This window comes from Furipterus horrens, unplaced genomic scaffold (genome assembly GCF_987537825.1).
Source record: "Furipterus horrens unplaced genomic scaffold, mFurHor1.1.pri manual_scaffold_10, whole genome shotgun sequence".
NCBI classification, from domain to species: domain Eukaryota; kingdom Metazoa; phylum Chordata; class Mammalia; order Chiroptera; family Furipteridae; genus Furipterus; species Furipterus horrens.
This window is the reverse complement of record NW_028327180.1, coordinates 52,872,038-52,896,915: the sequence shown is the minus strand read 5'-3', so window position 1 is coordinate 52,896,915 and position 24,878 is coordinate 52,872,038. Positions and strand designations below refer to the sequence as shown.

Here is a 24,878-nt window from a genome sequence, read left to right as displayed (position 1 = left end):
TCTGGCCTATAAAGGAGAGGCCAAGGCTGGAGGTATATATTTGATGGAGATTGGTGCAGAGCTCCTACTTAAATGAGGCATAGCACAGGATAAGATTACCCAGAAAGTATGTGCGGATAAAGCAAAGAATGGGACTGACCCAGGACTGAGTTTTATGGGGAGCCTCTAACATTTAGTTGTCAACCAGAGGAAGGGGAACTGAGAAGGCACAGCACTAGTGAAAAAAGGTGGAAAACCAAAAACCAACCAACCAAACAAACAAACAAAATAATGTCATGGAAGCATGGTTACTTGCATATGGTTAACAAAGAATTGAAGCAGAGACCAGGTCTATACCAGCTAAACCAGGAGATAAACACTCATAGCTAAGAGTGGTTCCTCTGGCTAGTAGCATTTAAAACACCCAGCCAGTTGAACCCAACAGCGATTTTGTTTTATTCAGACCAATTCTGTTCAGTGTTTATGGGTTCAGCAAACATTTATAAGAGATGACTCTTCTGTGCCTGGAAGCTGAATTCCATATATGAAAGCACATTCTAAATTCCTGTGGGCAGATCCTATATTTATTTTGCTCGCTGCTTCATCCCCAGCATGTATGGATGTACTAGAAGAAAGATTTGTTGAGTGAATTCATTCATGAAGACAGTAGGATATTTTATCTTAAAGTAATAATAATACTTTACAGTGGTATATGTTTTAGTATTGTGAAAATTGCCTGCTCTAGAGGGCAAGCCTTATACTTATTTTTAGCCCTAGCACACTGACTCATAAATATGCATTAAATAAATCAACATACGACAAGGTTTTAGTGTCTTCCTAACCTACTACCTATTTCAACAATGACTAAAGTTTCAGTAAATTGCAGTTGCTAACACTGGAACCCAGGGCAGACAGGACAGGATACATGAGAGCATTCCAAACAAGAAATAAAGGTTTGCATACAGCCAGGCTGGTGGCAGGCTGGGCCACATGCTGCTGAGATACAGGAGCCCATAACACATCATCTGTCCCACAGGCGGCATCAGTCTTCTCTGCGTTGGGATCATGCTTGAAGAGTGCATGTTCCTGCTCGTCCCGACTCATGGGACTTAAAGGTTCAATGAAGTACCTTTCATCTCCTTGACTGAAGTAGCCCCTGAAACACACGAGAATCTAGGTTTCTTGAAGGATTATTCCTGCACTTGAGTGCTACATTTGAGAGGCTCCAAAAAGTTAACATTGCAAAAACACCCCAAGCTCATGGCAGTAGAACACAGTGTAACATTATAGCTGAAGAACCCCACAGAGATGACCTAAACTTATTTTCTCTGTGAGGAAATGAAACCTGTTGGGGACAAGTGACAACTGCAATCTTATAGCTAACCTAGGTCAGAGCTGGCACCAGAATGAAATTTCCTGACTTTCGGTCCAGTATTCTTCCTATTCCTTTGCTTTGCCTGCTCTCAGGGTGTACTGAAAATTAAAGAGATTTTGGAGTCTTATACATAAAAATTAAAACTCTGGGCCTATCACTTATTAGTGGTGGTACCATGGGAAGTTACTTAACCTCACATAGATTCAGTTTTTCTATCTGTAAAATGAGAATAATAATACCTACAATATGATGGTTATAAAAATTGAAGAAGATAATAGGTAAAGCATGTAATCAATGAATAATGCCAATTCCATCTTAATTCTATCTGCTGAAGCCCCAAGCTAAGTTTCATTCAACCAAAATTTAACAAGCACCCATCATTTATTAAGCTTTAGACTAGAAGTAGATGGTAAAAAGAGTCAAGGTTTCTCTTCTCTTAGAGCTTATATTCAAATAAAGAAGATAGATGTTGATTAAAAAATTACATTTGATCCACAAATATATAATTATATGACCAATATGCAATATATAGAATTAGAGCAAATAATTGCTAAGAAGAAAAAGGAAAAGTACATATAATAAGGCAACTAACTGGATTAAGTAAACAAAGAATGAGAATATAAGAAGGGCTGTGAGGAGATAAATTAGGTGGTTTATTACAATTATCTGCATAAAGATCATGGTAGTTTGGATGAGGATGTGGCAGTATAGAAAGAATATAGTAAATAATCTCAGAACATATTTAGAGAATATAATCATAGGAGTTGATAATGGATTAAAAATGGGTAGTCGAGGGGCAATAAGTCATCAAGAACCTAGGTTTCTAGATTAGGCAAGTGGTTGTTGGTTCATTATACAATCCACTGAGATAAGAAGCACTGTGAAAGTATCAGATTTTGAAGATTTCATGAAGATATACATATATGAAAAAGGAAATGAGATAATCAAATCTGGGCATCAGAAATCTGGGTATGTTACTGCTGGCAGATACATGGGGAGCCCTTAACACAGAAAAAAAAATGGGTGTGACAGGCATGAGTAGGGCAAGTCATAGATTGTAGAGTGAAGAGAAACGGTGAAGAAGAGCTCCCGGCCCCTAAAAGATTCTGTCTTTAAAACTGGGATGCGAAACCTCTACTTTGAAAACAAGGAAACGATCAAACACAAGTAATTCAGAAAGCAATTCTGGTTTGTTATTTATAAACTGCTATCAACAGGAGCCATGTTCCCTTCAAATTTAAAAAATTTAGCCCTTAGAATTTATATTTATCTATGGTATAATTAATTAGATTGGATAGTCTTTAGTTTTATTAAACACACACATACACACACCATCAAAGATACATCCAAACCATCATGAAGTCTCACCTTAGGCCCCTACACGTGCTGATACTAGCTTCAGAAAATGCTGCATTAATGACGTGTCCTTGGTAATAACAGTCGTTCTAAAGAAAAGAGGGAAGGGGTTTTATGAGGGAGGGTGTGCATGTGTTTTAGACCCATTGCTAAATTCAAATTTAAAATAGGATCTATGTTTTAAAATCATCGTATGCTGAACAACAGTCCACTAAGGATATTAAAAGCATTTTTAAAGTTTTTTAAGGTTAAAATCTTTACTATTTAGTTAATGATCTCAAATGACCACAAAGTGTTAACTAAGTGTTGGTGTGCATGTTGGTGTTGCGGAGAAAGGACAATAGGGTGCATACTGTCTGGGAGAAACCAACTTAGAGATGTGTGTTTGAAACCTGAGCTCCCCAAACATCAAGCATTCATCCTTTCCCTTGACTGCTCATGTTCTTTCTAACAACTGTGAGCTCTTTCTATTGAATGTGTCACTCAGATTGCGTTATTATTTCTTGATTTATCCCAAGAGTTTCACCAGACTAAGTGAAAACCCTGCCTCCATTTGGAGCAAAATGCCCAACCCTAACCCTTTCTTATGGTATGTTCTTTCTTACGTGTACACCTTTCTACTTTGGGAGAGACAAGGTATTGGCCCTTGTACACCCCTGTGCTCCTGCAGAATTTTATAGAAGAGATGTGTGGAGGTTTTCCAATAGAAAACAGACCTCTGAAAAGATGGCAATGATAACATACCCTCTGTGTTACTTCATACTGTTGTCTTCGCTGAATAAGTGTGGAGTGGAAATTATTTAAAGAAAACACAGAATTTTACAATCCTACCACTAAGGAAATAATCCTGAGTTTCAGAGACTACATGATCTAGAGGTGACAGACATTAACATGGAACACCAGAGGTAGGTGATTCTTCAGTCTTCTAATAAAAATAAGAAGCTCCTTCTGCCTGATCTCCTATAGGGATAACTTGAAGGCTGGTAAGGTTACCATGGGTGTCAAGAAATGACTTTGGGTTTGTCAAACTCTCCAAATGATGGAGGAGCAATTAAGAAGTGACTGGTAAATAAAGTACTAATGCTATAAATGCTGCTTCCCTTCCACTATTTGTTTGGCAATGGCACTGCATTTGGGTGTGCAGGTCATATCCCAGTTAACACTCAATCTAGGATACTCCATTTTACCATGATCTGCGGCCTGGTGGTGACCTCCTTTCCAGAGGAGTTATATTGTGTTTCTGTGTAGCCTGGTGCAAGGAGGTCCCTGGAGACAAAAAGAAAGAAAGTCATGCTTACTCATGCTAACTGAAAAGCTCAGTGACCAAAAGGAGCACTTTAATTGGGCAAGCAGTGAGGTTTTAACTCCTGAACTCCTCCTCTGAACCTCTGAGGACAAGTCCAAGCATGAAAGAGACGCTCAAAATAGTGAGAGCGAGAGGTGCAGGGACCTTCGTGAGCAGATGGGACAATGCCTGCTTGCTCACCAGACTTTGCATGCTTGTCTAAGGAGAGATTGGAGGAGAAATCTAACCGAGAACAGGGAAGCTGGTAAAAAAAAAAAAAAAAAAAAAAATGACTGAAAAGAGCAATGCTCCCCTCCAGTGTAAGCAAATTGCTTTTCCACCTAGCCCTTCACCAGGGACTAGTAAAGTTTATTGAAAATTAACTTGCACTTGGTAGTTATGGCCCTTCCAGTGTTTCCACTAAGCTTCTTAAAATTCTTTCAATGAGACCCTCTAGAAAATAGGAGCCTGACTATATTTTTTAAAGAGATAGGGTGAAGAGAAAAGGAAGTAACTAATATGTATTAAATGCTGTATCTACACTGATCACTGGGGTAGACCTGTTACATGAGTCATTTAGTAAATCTTATCAACAATCCTACAAGGTAAATATTTTTCTCTTTATTTTTCAGATGAGATTAAATAGTTCAAGTGGCATAGAATTACATTTAGGTCTGCCTTAATCCCAGGCCTGTCTAATTTCCATTATACCACACTATTTTCAAACTCCAATCAGTTGTGATGTTTTGCAAAAGGTGAGAGTATGTTTGCCTATCTTGCTGTCCTATATAGAATAATTGAGGGATCCAATGAGCTTGAAAGCACAGATTTGGAAAAACTACTTTTGAAATAGTGTAGAGGATAATCCATATGTGGGTGAGAGTTTAGGCAGTGAAACTTGAAAAGGAACATGGAAGTTTGATGAACAGCATGAATAGTACAAAGGAGCAAGAACCCAACATAATCTGCGAGAGAAATGGCCAGGTTAGGGGACCGCTGGGTGGATAGGGCATTGGTGTTGGAATCTGGGGAGCCCGGCTCTGGTTTTACTACTCACTGTTTCTTTGCCCCTAGAGTTTATTTAATTTATATGTCTTTTTTTTCCCCCAATAAAAATGGTTGTGAATTGCTTTAAAATCTAATCTTTCAATGCTAGAATAATAAAATGAAATAATGTAGGAGAAGAGTTAAAAATCTATAGCTATTTTATAGAATTTGATGAAATGTATGTCTACTTGCACCTCATTCATCATTTGTTATTAGAAATATCAAAGTACTGGTAAACTGTTGTTTTATCCAATGTGTTTCTGTGACTTCAGTAGGAATAAATATTCATTAACCCTATTGGGCCAGTTGAGAGCAAAAGCTGATTAGCTCAGGTTTACAAGGTTTACATGAGCCATATGTAAGAACAGATTCAATTAGCACACTTCCCACATGCTAATTTGCTGTTGGTGAGGATTATATCAAAAGCAAAGACACTTACTTGGATTTTTTCAAATAAAGCACTGCGATTTTTCCATTAACTGTCATTTTATATTTCAATTCAGTTTCAAATTTTTCCTGTAAAAATGCACAAACATTTGCTGGTAATTAAACACACATACAAATATTCATTTTGCTAGGGCCATCTGTTTAGTCATTAGCAAGCAATGCCTGCTTTTCTTTAGCACTAGTCTGTATAAGGCTAAATGCTCCTGCCTCTTTTAACAAATCAAACAACTTTGCTAACTGAGTAGACAAATTATCTGTGAGACCTTTATATTCATCAATCTATCCACCTATCCATCTATCTATTCATTTATCCATCTATGCATTTTAAAAATATTATTTGAGTACCAGTTATTTGCAAATATGGCTTGGTTCTGGAAAGTTAGTCCAAAGTAACAAAAAAATGGTACCTACTGTCATAAAGCTTGTTATTTTGTACGAAGACAGACAATAAATGTGAGTTACATTGTATGATAAATAATATAAATATGGAAGCATTGTGGGATGTCTAACATCCTAAGGGAAGGAAAGGCTTTCCTGGAGAAGCAATGCATAACTGAGAGATGAAAAAACAGTTAACATGGTCTTGATCTTGCTGCGACTTTGCTGTACCTTCTTTGGGCATGGAGAATCAGGTAACTTCCATTGGTACAACTGGGCCTTTGTTTTCAGATCATAGTCCTAGACCCATGATTCATCTCTGATTCTGACCTTCTTGAGGAAATTTGGTTCATTGTTAGTGGTTTGAATCAAGCCATTAGCAATTGCAGCATGATGTTCCTTCTGCTCTGGTAGCAGAAACTGCTGAACAAATTTTGCCACAACACGTTTCATGCCAAGATCCTATGTCAAAATCTAGGACACAGTAGTTTTTGGAATCTTCAGATCAGCTTCTAGTTCTTGCACTGTCAGTCACTGATCTTTGTTGATTGTAGCCTGTACACATTCAACATTCTCAGGTGTTCTGCTTGCTGCAGGCCTTCCAGAATGTGGATCACTTTCAACAGATTCTTGGCCATCTTTGAAGCATTCGTGCCACACTTTTATTTGTGCTGCACTCATTACATTGTCCCTGAAAGCCTTCTGAATCATCCAAATAATTTTTGTGGAGGACTGCTCAAGCTTAACGCAAAATCTGATGCAGATTCAAGTTCTGAATATACTCACTCAGTCATTTTGAATGTGACAGCCACACAGTACACATGCTCACTCAACAGTATCTACTGCCCCTGCTGACCAGTACAGTGAAGTCATCATTGTTCACGCACGTGCATTCCAGTCCACTCTTTTTGGCTGCCAGGTTACACCAATTTCGCGCTAACCATTCTCATTATATTAACAATGGCTGGACTTTTTCTGGACAAACCTCTTATATATAGAAGGAGCTATAGAAGACTATACAGAAGATTTTATTGGGTAATGAGTTTTGACTTTGTTCTATAAAACTAGGTTATTCACCTGGCTACACCCAACATCTAAACATTCACCGGGAAGTGCCAAGACATTCTTATTAAAGAGATCTAAATACAGCAGACAACACGATTGAGAACCATTCTGCTGCCACACCTGAGGTTCAGCTTTTCCTCTCTCTTCCCTCTCCTGCCCAGAACAGTACCTGAGCTCATCAAGGGACAACAGTGAATTAGACCCATCAGGTCAGGGGTATCATACAGAGATTTGCCATCTCCAAGGTCAGCTATTTTGATCCCTATCTTCTTTTAATTATCAATTACTAATGTCTTCTCTAGGGTCAAATGTCCATGACCATAAATATCTCATACTATGGGCCTAGATGGGGAGAGGCTACTATAATTTAGTTCATTTTCATGAATAACAGATGGTCAAAAAAATCCTGAGTGTGAAAAATAAAATTTATAAGGAATCTCTGTAATCACTTATTATTCAGGTTTAGGAAAGACCAGACAGAATAAAAATATTAGGAGGATACAAGAAATAAACTTCTAATCAGAGGAGCCTTTCAGATATCTGTTTCTATTATCATTTAGAGTTTTAGTGGATCTTCACCTAAAAATATTACTGGGGTACTGTTTAAAAAATAATCATTACTTTTGGAGTGGGAGTTTCAGCCGACACAAGCATAGAGATTATGAGAGAGGAAACAGCAACGAAGAAAACCAGTCTCTATGAAACAGGGTGCACTGGGGAAAGTTATAACTGTGCTTCTCAAGCATGATCCCAGGTGAAGAGCAATGCCTGCTAATAAGAACTGTGTCCAGTCTGTGTTCTATCTGGGTTCCGAACTAGGAGTTAGGAGAGTAAAAAAGCACCTGGATTTGGAGAACATCCACAGAAGAAAATGATGTGGAGTCTATTGAGTTAGTTTAGTTTGTCACAGGGATATAAGTATATGAACATTTCCTCCAGAAAGCAATTCTGTGGGTAAGGTTTAGGGAGTGGATTAGAATAGGAAGGCCACAGTCCTGGATGGTCCTGAATGTGAACAGATCTGTAGAGTCAGTAAGATGCTTATGGGCACACAGGAAATAGAAAGGCCCAGGGAAGATCTTAATTCAAGTCTTGCCATAACATACAGAAAATCAGCGGACACCGGTGCCCAAGTCTCCTATCCAGTACAGGGCACAGCTGTACAATAATAAGTACAACAGTACCACACTCCAGGAGGCCTTGAGATGTGATTAATCTAGACTGAGAGTTAGGGGGCATCTATGGGATACAGAGATCCCTTTGGGCACATGCATTATGAATTCTGAATGTTTTGAGTAATAGCTAATCACTTTTTTACACAAAGAAGGACAATAGTCTCAGTACAGAAACCACTAAAGTAAGTTCCAAGATCTTGGCTTGTATCTATAAGACAGTGTTTTTATTAGTCATAATCTATACCTGAACAAAAAGAGAATATTCTATGTCAGGGGAAAGAATGTGCCTGCTGTGTGGCAGACAAGAATGTCACTAGATTTAGGTTTGGCACACAAGTGTGCTATGCAGAACTCGGTAACCCTGACAGGGCAGGACTGAAATACCAGATTTTTGGCAGCATGGGATCTTATATTTGTGAATGGGAGAGACGTCTCTGGTGTAGTTCAACATGTTCACAGGAAGATAACTCAAGTCACATAGCTTGATTGCCAGATAAAATACAGGACACCAGTTAAATTAGAATCTAGATAATAGTGAATATGTTTTCCATATTAGCATGTCCCATACAATATTTGAGATACTAATAATAAAAAAAAACATTATTTGTTTGACACTTAAATTTAAGTGGATATCCTGTATTTTTGTTTGCTAAATCTATAGGATAGGGACTGGGAGATGAGGGTGAAGGAGGAACAGAGACATGGCAAAGACATAGAACACATTTCTTTATTGCCCTCAGTAGTTTCAAACTCAGAAGTGAAAATTACACACACTCTTATACAAACAGACATATACACATACACACACCACCGCTATAATAAAATCAACATAAAAAAAAAAGATCCAAGACCAAATGGCATAACCCAGACCATGACTAAAGCATGCCTTCAGAAAAGGGATTTATCTATCACAAAAAAATGAAAATTGGACTTGGCTTCACATATAGAGCGAACATTTGAAGTAGCGAGGGCTCCATTAGAAAGGGCATATGGCTATGCAAGCATGCTCTAACGAAAGGCCTTAGGAATACCCAGGGTAACTAAAAAGGGGATTATGTTGAGAAGCAGAAAGATAACAAAATGGCTTAATAAGCCATAGCATTAAGCACAAAGCACCTTAGAGTGTAATTTTATGAGTTACATAGGATAACATCATAGCATATTCTTGAACGGGAAATAATTACTGCAGCCTGGTTTGGCATATAAGATAAACATGACTATTACTATTTCTATTTTCAGCCGAAGAATTTGAAGTCTGTGTGTGCCTAAATGTACACAGGGAGAATGAACAAAGCTAAGATGTGAACACAAAAAAAAAAAGCCCTCTGAAATCAGGTCCCTTACACTTTCACAGAAGTTTCATATAGCCAGTTAACAGAAGTTGACTAGATAGTTATTTTCAATAAATATCAAGTACATTGTATCAACTGCATCCATCTACTTAATCATTTAACAAATTGATCATCTAGTATGTGCCAATAACTACTTTATGGTTTTTTATCAAAATAAACTGCTCAAAAGCTTAAATTTATTTTGCAGTTGTGAAGAACTCACTATATAACTGTAATGAAAAACACTGGACACACATTCAAGTTGTTCTCAAAATACTCAGTGAAGAAAGGTACCTTGCAGTATCCATCTGGGAACTAGGAGTCCCCAGTGAGCTGCATCTTACAATAGGTAGATGCAAGTTATTATTTATGTCTCATTTATTTGGATTTCCCTGGCTCTCATGGGTGAGTTCCAGCTGTAGGTAATTAGAAAATTCTTGTTGAATTAATGATTGTTGTAGTGTTCCTTTTTTGACTGAGAATGTGTCACTTCATTAAGTACTAAGATTTATACAAACTTGAATAGCTGCCTTTTTAGAAAAGATAGAGGCAAATGTCATGTTTAATTACAGTGATTAATCTTAATTTAATATGTATATATGCAGGCATTCATCTACAATATTTTATTTCTGCTTCAGTTTTAATGTTGATGGTTTTGTTTGTATGTGGGTGTATAGATATATAGATAATAAGTTTATCAAATTTCTTTGGGAATAGGTAGAATAAATTATATATTACCATAAGAATGTTAAACTTGTATGACCTTAGACAGTTTATTTTAACTGTCAGAACCTTAATCTGGAACATAAGGCATAATGTTGTATTTTTGTGAAGATTAATAAGCATATCATTGGTCAGGAAACAAATACAAATGTGTGTATATATGTGCATATGTGTTTATATACTAAATATAGTTATTCAGGTTGTTTTTGTCTTGGATAAATCACAAGCTGTACCTGTTGATCTGGCTCCTTGGCCCCTCTTTTATGTAGTGGGTGGAGTCTTCTGGGATAAACCACTTCATAATTCTTTCCTCCAGGGTAATCTTTTAGAGCAATTACTGAAAAAAAAAAAAAAAAAAAAGGAAGGGGCACTTTAGCTGAGCAGAAGCATTGCAGGCTGGTTGGAAATGGTCTTCCTTACATGTTTCTGATGAAGGAGGCCACAGGCCAGGGCTCTCATTATGTCAGAGTTGTTAGAGCAGTTGCCAAAAGATACCCCAAAAATCAGAGACACACTCTTCCTTTCAAATCTTTACTTTAACCTATACCTCTAAATAATTCCCTACTTAAAATACATTTTTTAAAGATTTTATTTATTTTTAAAGGGAGGGTGAGGGAGGGAGAAGGAGAGGGAGAGAAACACCCACGTGTGAGAGAAGCATGATGGTTGCCTCTCATACACCCCCTACTGGGGACCTGCCCACAACCCACGCATGTGTCCTGGAGTTGGACCAGGGACTTTTCAGTTCACAGACCAGCAATCAATCCACTGAGCCACACCAGCCAGGGCGACCCCACTGAAAATATTCCTTTTTGTTTGTTTGTTTGAATATGCTTTATTGTTTATGCTATTACAGTTGTCCCAATTTCTTTTCCCTTTGTTCCCCTCCACCCAGTGACATCCCTCCCTCCAGTTGCCCCCCCCTTAGTCCATTCCCATTGGTTGTGCATATAGTTCTTCTCAATATCTTACTATCTACTCCACTCTCTCCTACTATGCTTCTTAATTCCTGTACCATCTCCCTCCCTTTCCCCCCTTCCCCCTCCCCACTGACCTCCCCCCCAAAAGTTCCCCATACCTATAATTCTTTTCCAACTCTTGTTGCCTACTTAGTCTGCCTTTGTTTCAATTGCTTAGCTTCTGTTGTTGGTTGTTGTGATAGTTTTAATTTTAATGTTCATAGTTTTGATCCTCCTTCTCCTAAACAAGTCCCTTTAACATTTCATATAACAGTGGTTTGGATCTGATGGAGTCCTTGAATTTTACTTTGTCCTGGAAGCACTTTCTCTGCCCTTCTGTTCTGAGTGACTGCTTTGCTGGATAGAGTAATCGTGGTTGTAGGTTTTTGCTTTTCATTACTTTGAATATTTCTTGCCAGTCCCTTCTTGCCTGCAGAGTTTCTCTTGAGAAATCAGCTGATAGTCTTATTGGGACCCCTTTGTATGTAATTCTCTTCTTCTCTCTTGCTGCTTTTAAGATTCTCTCTTTATCCTCAATTTTTGACATTTTGATTATAATGTGTCTTGGTGTGGTTCTCCCTGGGTCCAGTTGTTTTGGAACTGTCTGTGCTTCCTGCACCAGTAAGTCTATTTCTTTCCCCAAGTTAGGGAAGTTCTGCTTCATTATTTTTTCACATGATTTTTTAATTTCTAGTTCTTCTTCTTCACCTTCTGGCAGCCCTATGTTTCAGATGTTGGCCCGCTTATAGCTGTCTGATAAGTTTCTGAGCTTCTCCTCATTTTCCTCTCTTCTTGTTTCCTCTTTCTGCACTGGTTGACTGTTTGTTCCTTCCATATGTCCCGATTTGTTGATTTGATCCCTGGTTTTCTTGCCCTCACCACTACTTTTGTATGTGTTTTTGTTCATTTCAGGAGGACTAGCCTTCATTCCTTCCCCATCTTGTTTAAGATCTGCTGTTAGGTCTGTAAGCATTCATATAACCAAAGCTCTGAACTGTGCCTCAGAAAGATTTCCTATCTGCTGCTTTGTTAGATTATATATTTGCTATCTGGTCAGCTGTGTCACCAGGATCTCTATCTCATGATCCCTGCCATCCTGACCATTTTGTGTTTACCTTTGCTTCCTAGGCAGGGCTGTCACACCTCCTACACTATAAGGGGTGGAGCCCTGTGCACTGGTAAGAACCGGGCGACCTGTCTCACCACGCTGTGGCGTTTTCTGCAGCAGTGGGGGTCCAAGATGGATTTCTGCTGTTCACTCTCTGCTGAGAGACAGGGAGCCTTCTCCTCCTCCATCCCACCCCCTCCAGCCTCACAGTCTAAGGCAATGGAGGTCTGCCTTCCCTGGCTTTGGAATCGCAAGCTATGGGTCTGATCTGCAGCCAGGGATGCTCCCCAGGCACTTCTCGTCTCCCCTTAAATACGGGTGTCTGTGCTTACCGCTGTCCTGCTTCCATCACTGCTGCTGCTGCAGAATTCTTCTCCCTGGCTTCACTCCTCCTACCTGTCCGAATGAGCACCACTTCTTTATAACTTCATACATTGGGCTTCCATTTATTTTCTGGTACTTCTGGTTATTTCTGGTTTTGTGGTAGTTGTAATCCTTCTTAGTTGTGGATGGAGACAGAGCGTGTCAGTCCAGGCCTCCATCTTGGCTGGAAGGCTCCTGTGTTTGTTTCCTTTCATGTCCCAGGGAGAGCTGTCGCTCCTACTATGTTGTAGAAGGCAGAGCCTTAGGTATTTGTCAGTAATGGGCGACTTCTTTCATCATGTTGTGGAGCTGTATGTAGGGGAGGGGTCTGAGAAGGAACAATGCCATTTTCCCAGCACTTGCCCCTTTTCCAGGCACCTCTCCCACTTCTTCACTGGACTGGCAGCCCTCTAGCTGCTGCTCTGGCCGTCATTCCTAGAGTGGGTATGTCTGAGAATGTTCTAGGACCATGGGTACCCTTTAAACAAGTGAACTCTGCTGAGAGACTGACAGTTTCTGCCTCCATTCCTACCCCCACTGGTTTGCACAGTCAAAAGCAATAAGGCAGAATCAGAAGATGGTGAAGGAGTGAGGGGAGGCTGCGCTTTCAGGCTCCCAAGACCCGTCTGCAGTTTGGGTTAATTGCAGACAGAACATCTCAGTGAGCAGCTGGACACTGGTAGGAGTCGAGCCTTGACACTGCTGGATTAGAGAAAAACCATCTGGGAACAACCTGTTTAGTGAGGATAGCAGAGGAAAAGGGAACAAAACGGGATTCCTGCCTGGGGCGGCTGCCCGAGCTGTGGCTGGAAGTACACAAAGGCTTTTTGGCGACCACAGGCTTCCCCAGAGAGGAGTCGGGAGGACAGCGGATCTCTGCCCGCTGGCAGAGACAGGACTCGACCAAGTGGCATTGGCACTGAAGGACAGGAGACAGCATACTGCTGTGCAAGTGAGAACATAACTCTCTTTTATATTTTTCTCTTGTGGACTGCGGACAGGGGTGGAAAGTTTGGGGGTGGTAGGACACTCTTGAGGAGCGCAGGCACAGAGGTGCACTCGTCCACTCCCCAACCCTCCCTTTGGGTCACGCGGGCGCGCATAGGGAAGTGCCCTCATTCACTGGCCCAGGTGTATGGGGCAGTGAGTCCAGGCGTCCCTCGGACACTCCCCAATGGACATAAGATCAGTGCCCCAACAGGCTCAGGGAGGACCCACTGAACACGCAGAGGACCATGCGCAGATACCCCTAGACAGCTCCTGTGGGCGCCGGGTCCCAGACCAGAACGCAGACCACTTGCTTAGGCTCCGCTCATGCCTGCCCAGACGGGTGCAGGAACAGGGGGCGGCTGCGGCACTGGAACAGCAGGCGGCAGCGACTCACAGATGCTCACTTCCACTGTGCACAAGTGTCTGGACCCACCCTAAGAGGCAAGAGACCAACTCCCGGAGCACAGCTGGGCTCCTCAGGACTCAGGCTAGCTCTTGGGCCACCTTGCGTGCGCATGGGCGTGAGAGCGAGGAAGCACCTCGGCCCGGCTTCAATAGACGCCAGTCACTCACTTCCACTGTGCCCAAGTGTCTGGGACCCCGCCCTGGGAAGCTAGAGACCAGCTTCCGGAGCGCAGCTCCACAGGCCCGAGGCAAGCTCTCGGGCCGCCCTGCGCACCCAGGGGCTCGAGAGCAAAGGCACCTCAGCTGGCTCCAGCGGGAGCCAAGGGAGCACGCTGTGCTGGCCATTGCGGGCGCGCACTGCTGTTGCAAGGAACAAGAACCTCTGACCTGCCACATTAGATCAGAAAAAGAAGACAACACATGAAGGCTGAACTGAGTAAAAACATTCCTTCTTTTTTTTTTCTTTTTCTTTTCTTTTCCCTTCCTTAAAAAAGGGAAAAAAGAAGAGAAGAGGAGGGGAAAACAAACAAACAAACAAACAAACAAATAAACAAAAATACTATATCTCTAATTTGTTTCACATAATCTCTCCTTCTCATCCTTCCCCTTTAATCGCTGTTTATTTGTTTGTGTGTCTAGTTTAGCCTCCCTTTCACTCTAAATAAATAGAATATAACTACTAGATAAATCCAATACTATACAATCCCACTTTCTTAATATATTCTGCATTTTTCCATCCTTTTCTTCTATTTTTATTAAAATACAATGTAAATATTACCTACTGGCTTGCATAGTCTCAACTATTATTAATCTATCATCCCCTCTCTCAAAAATCATATTTTTCCTCCCTAAAAACAACTCTTATCTATTCTTCCTATAGTGTAAAAGCTCTAATCTCTCTACATTTATATTAATACTGGCTCGTTGGCTGACAATAGCGGGATAGAGGGTGGGGGATATTTCTGAGGCTGTGGGTCTCCTGCCTGGGCTGTGTGTTTATGTTTTTAACAGCATCTCAACAAAATAACTCAAGAAAGTGGAAAGAGTGACTCTCAATCAACTAGCCAGAAGGAAGATCCTACCAAAGAGCATCTGAAATATAACCAGACAGCATAAACAAATGACATAAAGAATAACCCAAGAACATCAGGCTCAGGAGATCAAAGAGACTGCACAACTGAAACCTCCAGATCTCCTATAAAGAGTCTCATACAACAAAGGTCGGAAGTCAAAGCAGACAACCCCCCCCAAAAAAACAAACAAACAAGAAGAATCCAACATGGTAAGATGCAGAAATAACATCTCAATAAAAAGAAAAGAGGAATCCCCAGAAAGAGAGGCAGATGAAATAGACATAGCCCAAATGTCAGGCACGGAATTCAAAACAATGGTGGTGAAGAAGCTCAATATACTTGACAACCTTAAAAACAACTATGACAACCTCCAAGGAAGTTACCAGCAGCTCCAAGAAAATTAAAGGGAACTTGCAGAGAACTACACCAGCATAAAAAAAGACATAGGAACTACTAACAAGAACCAGGAAGAAATGAAGAATTCAATCTCTGAACTGAAAAACACAGTAGAATCAGTCAAAAGCAGACTAAACGAAGCAGAGGATCAGATTAGTGAGTTAGAAGATAATGTAGAGAAAAATTCCCAGACAATACAGCAAAATGAAAAAGAATGAAAAAAATATGAACAAGATGTAAGGGAATTACAGGATAGCATGAGAAGAAATAATATCAGGATCATCAGAATAAGAGAGAGAGAAGAAAAGGAGCATGGAATTGAAAAACTGATAGGAGAAATAGTGCCAGAAAATTTTCCCAATCTGATGAGAGAAAAAGTTATATAAGTTCAGGAAGCACAGAGAGTTCCAATGAAGAGGAACCCAAAAAAACCCACTCCAAGGCACATCATAATTGAAATGGCAACATTCCAAGACAAAAAGAGAATCCTAAAAGCAGCAAGAGAAAACAGCAAATAACATACAAGGGAGCTCCAATAAGGCTATCGACTGATTTCTCAACAGAAACACTACAAGCCAGAAGGGAATGGTCAAAAATATTTCAAGCAATGAAAAACAAGGGCCTACAACCAAGAATACTCTACCCAGCAAGGCTCTCATTCAAAATAGAAGGTGAAATAAGGAGTTTCTCAGACAAAGGAAGACTAAAAAAATACATCTCCACCAAACCAGCATTGCAAGAGATGCTAAAGGGTGTGTTCTAAGAAAAAGGAAGATAAAAAAAGAGTAGAGGAAGAGAGGTACAAAGAAAAAATGAATAAATACATGTCAATAATAACCTTAAATGTAAATGGATTAAATGTTCCAATTAAAAGACATAGGGTAATGGAATGAATAAGAAAACAGGACCCACATATTTGCTGTCTACAAGAAACACACCTCAAAACAAAAGATTTACACAGACCGAAAGTAAAAGGATATAAAAAAGTATTCCAAGGAAACGGACGCGAAAAAAAAGCTGGGGTACCAGTACTCATATCAGACAAAATGAATTTCAAAGCAAGGGCAATAAAAAGAGACAAAGAAGGACATTTCATAATGCTTAAAGGAACAATCCATCAAGAATATATAACATTGATAAACATATATGCACCCAATGTAGGAGCACCCAAATACATAAAGCAAATACTAGAAGACCTCAAGAAGGATATCAACAACAACACAGTCATAGTAGGGGACTTCAACACTCCATTATCAACAATAGACAGATCATTGAAGCAAAGAAACACCAAGGATATATAGGCATTGAACAACACATTAAACCACATGGACTTAACTGATATTTCTATAACTTTTCACCCCAAAGAAGCAAAATATACATTCTTTTCAAATGCACATGGAACATTTTCAAAGATAGACCACATAATAGGTCACAAAACAAACCTCAACAAATTCAAGAAAATTGAAATTCTATCAAACATCTTTTCAGACCACAATGCCTTGAAACTAAAAATTAACCTCAGGGAAAAAAATCAAAGACACCCAAACTCATGGAGAATGAATAACATGCTATTAAATAATGAATGCGTTAACAATGACATCAAAGAAGAAATCAAGAAATTTCTAGAAACTAATGATAATGAACACACAACAGCCCAAAACCTATGGGACACAGCAAAAGCAGTCCTAAGAGGGAAGTTCATAGCAATACAGGCATATCTGAAAAGGCTAGAAGAATCTCAAATAAAAAAGCTAACCCTAAAGCTACAAGAACTAGAACAACAATAAACAAAGCCCAGGGCAAGAAGAAGGAAGGAAATCATCAAGATCAGAGCAGAATTAAGTGACATAGAGACTAAACAAATAATCCAAAAGATTAACAAAACTAGGAGCTGGTTCTTCGAAAAAAATAAACAAAATCGACAAGCCTCTAGCCAGGTTCATCAATAAAAAAAGAGAGAAGACCCAAACAAACAAAATCAGAAATGAAAGAGGAGAAATCACGACTGATACCACAGAAATACAAACGATAGTAAGAAATTACTACACACAACTGTATGGCAAGAAATTTGGTAACCTAGAAGAAATGGACAAATTTCTAGAAACATATAACCTTCCAAAACTGAATCAAGAAGAAGTGGAAAGTCTCAACAGACCAATAACAAAGAAGGAAATTGAAACAGTAATCAAAAATCTCCCTGCACACAAAAGCCCTGGACCGATGGCTTCACAGGCAAATTTTACAAAACATTTAGGGAAGAACTAACTTCTACCCTCCTCAAACTATTCCAAAAAATCCAAGAAGAGGTAAAAATCCCAAACTCTTTCTATGAAGCCAGTATTACCCTAATCCCAAAACCAGGTCAAGACACAGCAAAGAAAGAAAACTACAGGCCAATATCACGGATGAACATCGATGCTAAAATCCCCAATAAAATATTGGCAAACAGGATCCAGCAATACATCAAAAAGATCATACACCACGATCAAGTGGGATTCATCCCAGGGATGCAAGGATGGTTTAATATTCACAAATCAATAAACGTAATATATCACCTAAAGAAAATGAAAGACAAAAACCACATGATCATATCAACAGATGCAGAAAAAGCATTTGATAAAGTACAGCACCCATTTATGATGAAAACACTCAGCAAAATGGGAATAGAGGGAGCATACTTTAACATAATTAAGGCTATATATCAGAAGCCTGAAGCCAACATCATACTCAATGGACAGAAACTGAAAGCTTTCCCCCTGAAATTAGGAACTAGATAAGGCTGTCCACTCTCTCCACTCCTATTCAACATAGTGTTGGAAGGCCTAGCCACAGCAATCAGACAAGAAAAAGAAATAAAAGGCACCCAAATCAGGAAAGAAGAAGTAAAACTACCATTATATGCAGATGACATGATAGTATACCTAGAAAACCCTATAAACTCCACTAAAAGACTACTCGATAGAATAAGTGAATTTGGCAAAAGAGCAGGGTACAAAATAGATATACAGAAATCTAAGGCATTTTTGTACACCAACAATAAAAACTTAGAGACAGAGACAAAAAAGAAAATACCATTTCCTATAGCAACAAGAAAAATAAAGTACCTAGGAGTAAACTTAACCAAAGAGATAAAAGACCTGTACTCTGAAAATTATGTAACATTGAAGAAAGAAATTAAGAAAGATACAAATAAATGGAAGCAAATACCATGTTCTTGGATGGAAAGAATCAACATCATCAAAATGGCCATACTACCCAAAGCAATTTACAGATTCAATGCAATCCCTATTAAAATATCAACGACATATTTCACAGACCTGGAACAAATACACCAAAAATTCATATGGAACCAAAAAAGACCCCGAATAACAAAAGCAATCTTGAGACAGAAGAACACAGCAGGAGGAATCACAACACCACATATCAAACAATACTACAAAGCCACTGTGATCAAAACAGCCTGGTACTGGCATAAGAACAGACATATAGATCAGTGGAACAGAATAGAGAGCCCAGAAATAAATCCAGGAATCTACGGTCAACTAATATTTGATAAAGGAGAAAGGAACATAAAATGGAGTGAGAAGAGCCTCTTTAACAAATGGTGCTGGGAGAACTGGACAGGGACGTGCAAAAAAATGAAACTAGACCACCAACTTACACCACACACGAAAATAAACTCAAGATGGATCAAAGACTTAAATGTAAGCCGTGACACCATAAAAGTCCTAGAGGAAAACATAGGCAGGAAAACTTCAGATTCTCACATAACAATATCTTCACAGATACATCTCCTAAGGCAAGAGAAATAAAGGAAAAAATAAACAAATGGGACTACATCAAACTAAAGAGTTCCTCCTCAGCAAAAGAAAACATCAGCAAGATGAAAAGAAAACCAACCATATGGGAAAACATATTTGCCAATGACATCACAGACAGGGGACTGATTTCCAAAATATATAAAGAGCTTATACAACTCAACATCAAGAAAACAAACAACCCAATTAAAATATGGGCAAAGGACTTGAACAAACACTTCTCTGTAGGGGACATACAGAAGGTCCATAGACACATGAAAAAATGCTTGTCACTAGCCATCAGAGAGATGCAAATAAAAAGCACAATGAGATACCATTTTACACCAGTCAGAATGGCCATTATCAACAAATCAACAAACAACAAGTGCTGGAGAGGATGTGGAGAAACGGGAACCCTACTGCACTGTTGGTGGGAATGCAGACTGCTGCGGCCACTATGGAAAACAGTATGGAATTACCTCAAAAAACTAAAAATGGAACTGCCTTTTGAACCAGCGATTCCACTACTAGGATTACACCCGAAAAATCCTGAAACCTTAATTCAAAAGAACTTATGCACCCCTATGCTCGTAGCAGCACTGTTTACAATAACTAAGTGCTGGAAGCAGCCTAAATGCTCATCTGTGGGTGAGTGGATCAGAAAAACTGTGGTACATTTACACAATGGAATACTATGTAGCAGAAAGAAAGAAGGAACTCCTGCCATTTGCAACAACATGGATGGAACTAGAGAGACTTATGCTTAGTGAAATAAGCCAGGCAAAGAAAGAAAAATACCATATGATATCACCTAATACAGGAAACTAAAGAACAACACAAGCAAAAGAACTAAATAGAACAAAGAGCAGAATAGCAGTAAATGGGGGGGGGGGAGAAGGGGGATAAGTAAGGGAAGGGTCTAGTCAAGGAATGTGTATAAATGACTCATGGACATGGACAATGGGGAGGGATATAATTGTGGGAGAGGGGGTGGGTTGGGTGGGGGAGAGAAATGGGGGAAAAATGGGACAACTGTAATTGAAAAACCAAAAAATAAAAAATAAAAATAAAAAATAAATCAATAAGGCTTGATTTTCCCCGGTGCTGGGACAGTGAGCTGCGTGGTCTGGTGAGGAGCTGGGAATGCTCCCCAGGTATCCCTCCTGACTTTTTAAAACATGTAACTGCACTTTCTGCCGGCCTTCTGCTGTTGCCACTGCTACCACCACACCATTTCCTCTCTGCCCTGGCTCCACCCCTCCTACCTGGATGAGTATTTCTTCTTTATATCTTTGTTTGCTGGACTTCCATGTACTTTGGTTTTCTGGAACTTCTGGTTGTTTATAGTTTTGAGGTAGTTGTAGTCCTTTTTAGTTGTGGAGGGAGAAACAGCATGTCTGTCTACACCTCCATCTTGGCCGGAAGTCTACTGTACTAAAAATATTCCTTTTGAATTTTTTTACTTCTTCTTGCTACCTTGGATCCCCTGGAGAGGCTTGGAGCAGGCTATGTAGACAGAAGCCAGCAGAGAAGGCAGAAGCCAAATGAATCCTCTATGAAAGGTAAGTGACAGAGTAGTGAGTTGAAGCACTCTCAGAACTACACAGTGTTAGAAGAATGAAATCACTAAGAGGTGTCATTTCAGATTCTAATCTTTTTCCTTGGGTTTCCCAATAGTAGTGTTGTACACTAATGAAGCAAAGGCTCCAACACCAGCTCCATAGAATGGGCTGGATTTTTGCAGTGCAGACAAATCTGCATAGAACCCATAAGACATATTTCAAAACTTTTGAGAAGCGGGCAATTAGAACATTATTGCTGGCCTGGAAAGAAATTTCTGAGCCTGCTGTTATAAGTTATCTCATGCAGCCTCTTATCTACAACTTGGGTTCTCAACTCAGCATTGCATGCAGAGGGAAATTCAGTTTTTCTAAAGCTGACACATAGTCCAATGCCTGTTCTGTGCAGAGTGAAGCTTGAGGAAAGGTCAGCAGACCTGCTCTCTGGCTGCTGAAGAGAGAGGCTGCGGGTCCACGCAGAATGCAGATGCCACTGAAACCAGGGCCCGGCCCAGCGACTGACCAACACTAAGGATTAGAAGGTCCCCTCAAGGAAGCCTTAGCTCATTGCAGTACTCACACCTACAGTCTATGGTAGCATAAATTTGTTACTATGGTTGATATTTTAACAAAGAGAATGGAGTATTTTTGTTAGTCCCCTTGGATGACTGTACAATTATCCCAATAGGCTCCAAAGAATAAATATTTATTTTAAAAGATTTCTTTAGAAACTAAAGCAGTAATTTTCAAAATTCCTGGTGATATAGCAAGTTTCTTCTATGATCTTAGGGTGGCTTTATTTCATTTGATCACTCAGAACTATTTACATCTAACTTTGAAACATTAAAAAGTGATTTAATTCTCTAAAAACTCATTGGATCAAAAATGGCATATTAAAATGAGGAAACAGCTTTTCATTCAGTGGCTTGAGATTTCAAAAACACTTAAAGCCATAGCATCAACACTAGAGTACCTTAATTTTAGGTTTAGTTGGTTTTTTAAAATTATTCTAGAAGAGAAGTCAGATCAAATGATCTCTCGCCAGTTCAAGTAGTCTATGATTTTATGCAAATAAATATAGAATGACCTATAATATCTTCAAAGAGGCAATAATCACTTGGATAAAGTTCTAATCACTTGTGGTAAGTCCCATCACATAGTCACACTTCTAGTATGCCACAGGTTCACCCAGTCACTTACTGTTACAGAGATTATCACTGGCCATCTTTTATTTCTATTTAATTAATTTTGGGTAAAATAAAATAATAATATTACTTATAAACAATTTTCGTAACAGAGGGTCAAAAACCTAAAAAACATCCAGTCAATTATTGTCTTTCCACTGAGTGAAATTTTTGTAATTATCACAATTACTTCAAAATAATATATGAAGAAGTAAGAAAATTGCTCTTGCCAGGAATTAACTAATGGTATCCACACAGTTATCTACAGCCGCCTGTAACTCTGTGACATCAAGCAAGTACCACACCACATGGCACAGGTGCTGGCTGGTGGGTAGGGTCCTATCGATGCCATTAGTCCCATTGGTATGGAGTTCATGAAGCCATCTACTCACCAATGCTGCAAACAGAGCACCTCTTTTTAAAATGCTGTATGAAAAAGTTGTTTTCATCCATAATACACATCATTTTGTTAGGAAATATTATCTAAACTTCCCCTGGATTGTAAAATAATAACACATGCACATTGCCATTCAGAAGTGGTAAGGAACAGGCCAATCTGACCATCACAGTTTTTCTTTGGTAGAGACGCTGATCCCCGTGCTTCTAGTTAGTATCTGAATTCTAATGTTTTGTAGAATCCAAAATTACCAACTGACTCTCAGATGTGGAATTGAAATACATAAATTAGTGGAGAATTTTAGTTTCAACTCTTTGATGGTAGAGCATTTCCAAATGGCAAGCAATATATATCAATAAGTAAAATAAACCAGGATATTTCTTTTGAAATTCTTTGGCAACCTCTCACTGTCTCCAATTTAAAATGAACAGTTTCTAGATCTTTGCAAACTCTTGCAACATGGTACATTTTCTAAAGAAAACAGCGACAACATGGATGGAACTGGAGACTATTATGCTTAGCAAAATATGCCAGGCAGCGAAAGACAAATACCATATGATATCACCTAACACAGGAAACTAATGAACAACACAAACAAAGGAGCAAAATAGAAGCAGAGGCTAGTAAACAAGGAGCAGATGAAACAAGGAGAAGGGAAAGGGGGAAGGGGGTAAGTAGGAAAAGGGTCTAGTCAAGGAACTAGTATAAATGACCCACGGACATGGACAATGGGGTGGGGATTGACTGTGGGAGAAAGGGTGGGCAGAATGGGGGAAAAGTGGGACAACTATAATAGAAAAATAATAAATAAATTTTTAAAAATCAAAAAGAAAGAAAACAGATAGACTTTCCCTTAATGGCATTCTTTTTCTGAAACCAAGAAGGCCCCTGAGTGAGTATAATCTGAGATATAATAAATTACACAACAGTAAGAGAGATGCAGCAGACTTGGATATTGTTTGGCTCATCCATCCTTAAGGCTGATGGAGATGGTTCAGCCTCCTCCCAGCTGAATTACACAGGCTAATTACTTTGAAGCCTGTGGAACAAACACAACTAACTGCCATCCAGGGATTATACAAATTCCAGCTGTAACACAATATGTTTCTACTAATTTGTTGTTAATACCTGCTTCCTCTCTCCCACAGAAATCACATCCTAGATCAGTCTGGACTAGCAAAACTAGATGAAAATAAAAAGAAATCTGTTATTTTGGTTTGGATTAGATAATTATTTTTTATGTTTATTAGTTTTTAAGAAGTTAAAAGTTCTTGAAAAGATTAATATGAGACAATAAATCTGGCAATATTAATATAACAGATAATATAATCTGGGTTGCTTCGATCAAGTAATAACAAGGCTTTATAAAATAAAATTGGTCAAGTATTTATTTCTAATTTGTCATATTTATTATCACCAGAAATGAAAGAACTAAACATGAAAATGTGAGCTCAAAAGGAACAGAATGAGCCACTGGTCTCAACAATAATAGCAAACACTTTCCAAAGACTTCCACACAACAATAAAGTGTCAAATCCACTGACTCTTTGGCGCTCTAAAAATGAAAAGGTGAATTTTGGTGAATCTCACTTTTTGACTCAAGATCAATTCATTATTTAAATTATGCTGAATGAAATCTTCCAATTGATTTTCATATTCCCAGGTCATATATGTGTATATGGATTAAGTACATCTCTTTGCCTGTCATTTACATTGAGTGCTTATATCAGTCAATGCCCCCCACACACAAAAAGAACAGATTAAAACCTGCCCAACTAGTTAGTAAAATTTATTAAACAAATATATTTAGAGAAGATGAAAAGCAAGCAGCTCACTGATGTATTTCACAGAACCTAAGAAAGCTAAACACCTACTTGGAACTGAAGACAGGAAGACAGTGGCCGTCAGCACAAGTCCTTGCAACATCCTGGGCAACCCCAGGAGTGTGGTGCCCGTCCTTCTCACTCAACCAGACTGGTACTGCTTGCCACCACCTGTCCAGTGAGTCGGAGTGAAACTCCCAGGCTCATTCTTGTCTCTGTTTCAGGAAGTGTTTACTGAAGGTGTTGCACAACCTTGAAGTTCTGGTGCTGAAACAATGGCACAAGCAGGCGGAAGTTCTCACTGCCTCCTGGCTCTAAGGTTCCTTTATCCTAAGCTCTGGTTTTTCTTTTCTCTCCACTCAAAAGTAGTGCGTTTCCAACATATTGCTAGAGCCCAGTAAGCCATCATGAGATAATGGCTTTGACATATTGATAAATGTGTCAGGTAAGGGCATTCCTGCTTTAACTCATATTTCAGATTGTATAATTCCTATATTTTATCATTTCTGAAATATTGGGAAAGCCCCTTCCCTTTAATACACACCTGGTACTGTTTGAAGTGCATGCTATACATTGTCACTAATTCTTACAAAAACTTTTTTGATGTAAGTCTCAGCTTTCCAAATTACATATTAGGAAACTGAAGCCTGGAGGTGTGAAGAA

General features: G+C 39.2%; 1 protein-coding gene across 3 annotated transcripts in view; it reads right to left on the bottom strand.

Moving 5' to 3' along the window:
- ADAM28 (ADAM metallopeptidase domain 28) overlaps nucleotides 1-24,373 on the bottom strand; it is a 59,235-nt gene extending 34,862 nt beyond the window's left edge. For all 3 annotated transcript variants that reach the window (XM_090288980.1, XM_090288979.1, XM_090288981.1), the window contains exons 1-6: nucleotides 24,267-24,373; nucleotides 10,395-10,498; nucleotides 5,482-5,558; nucleotides 3,898-3,976; nucleotides 2,723-2,799; nucleotides 943-1,135 (exon numbers count right to left, since the gene is read on the bottom strand). In XM_090288980.1, the coding sequence (XP_090145106.1) occupies nucleotides 943-1,135; nucleotides 2,723-2,799; nucleotides 3,898-3,976; nucleotides 5,482-5,558; nucleotides 10,395-10,498; nucleotides 24,267-24,318 (582 nt within the window). In that variant the 5' untranslated portion in view covers nucleotides 24,319-24,373. The remainder of the gene's footprint in view (nucleotides 1-942; nucleotides 1,136-2,722; nucleotides 2,800-3,897; nucleotides 3,977-5,481; nucleotides 5,559-10,394; nucleotides 10,499-24,266) is intronic.
- Nucleotides 24,374-24,878: the final 505 nt, after the last annotated feature.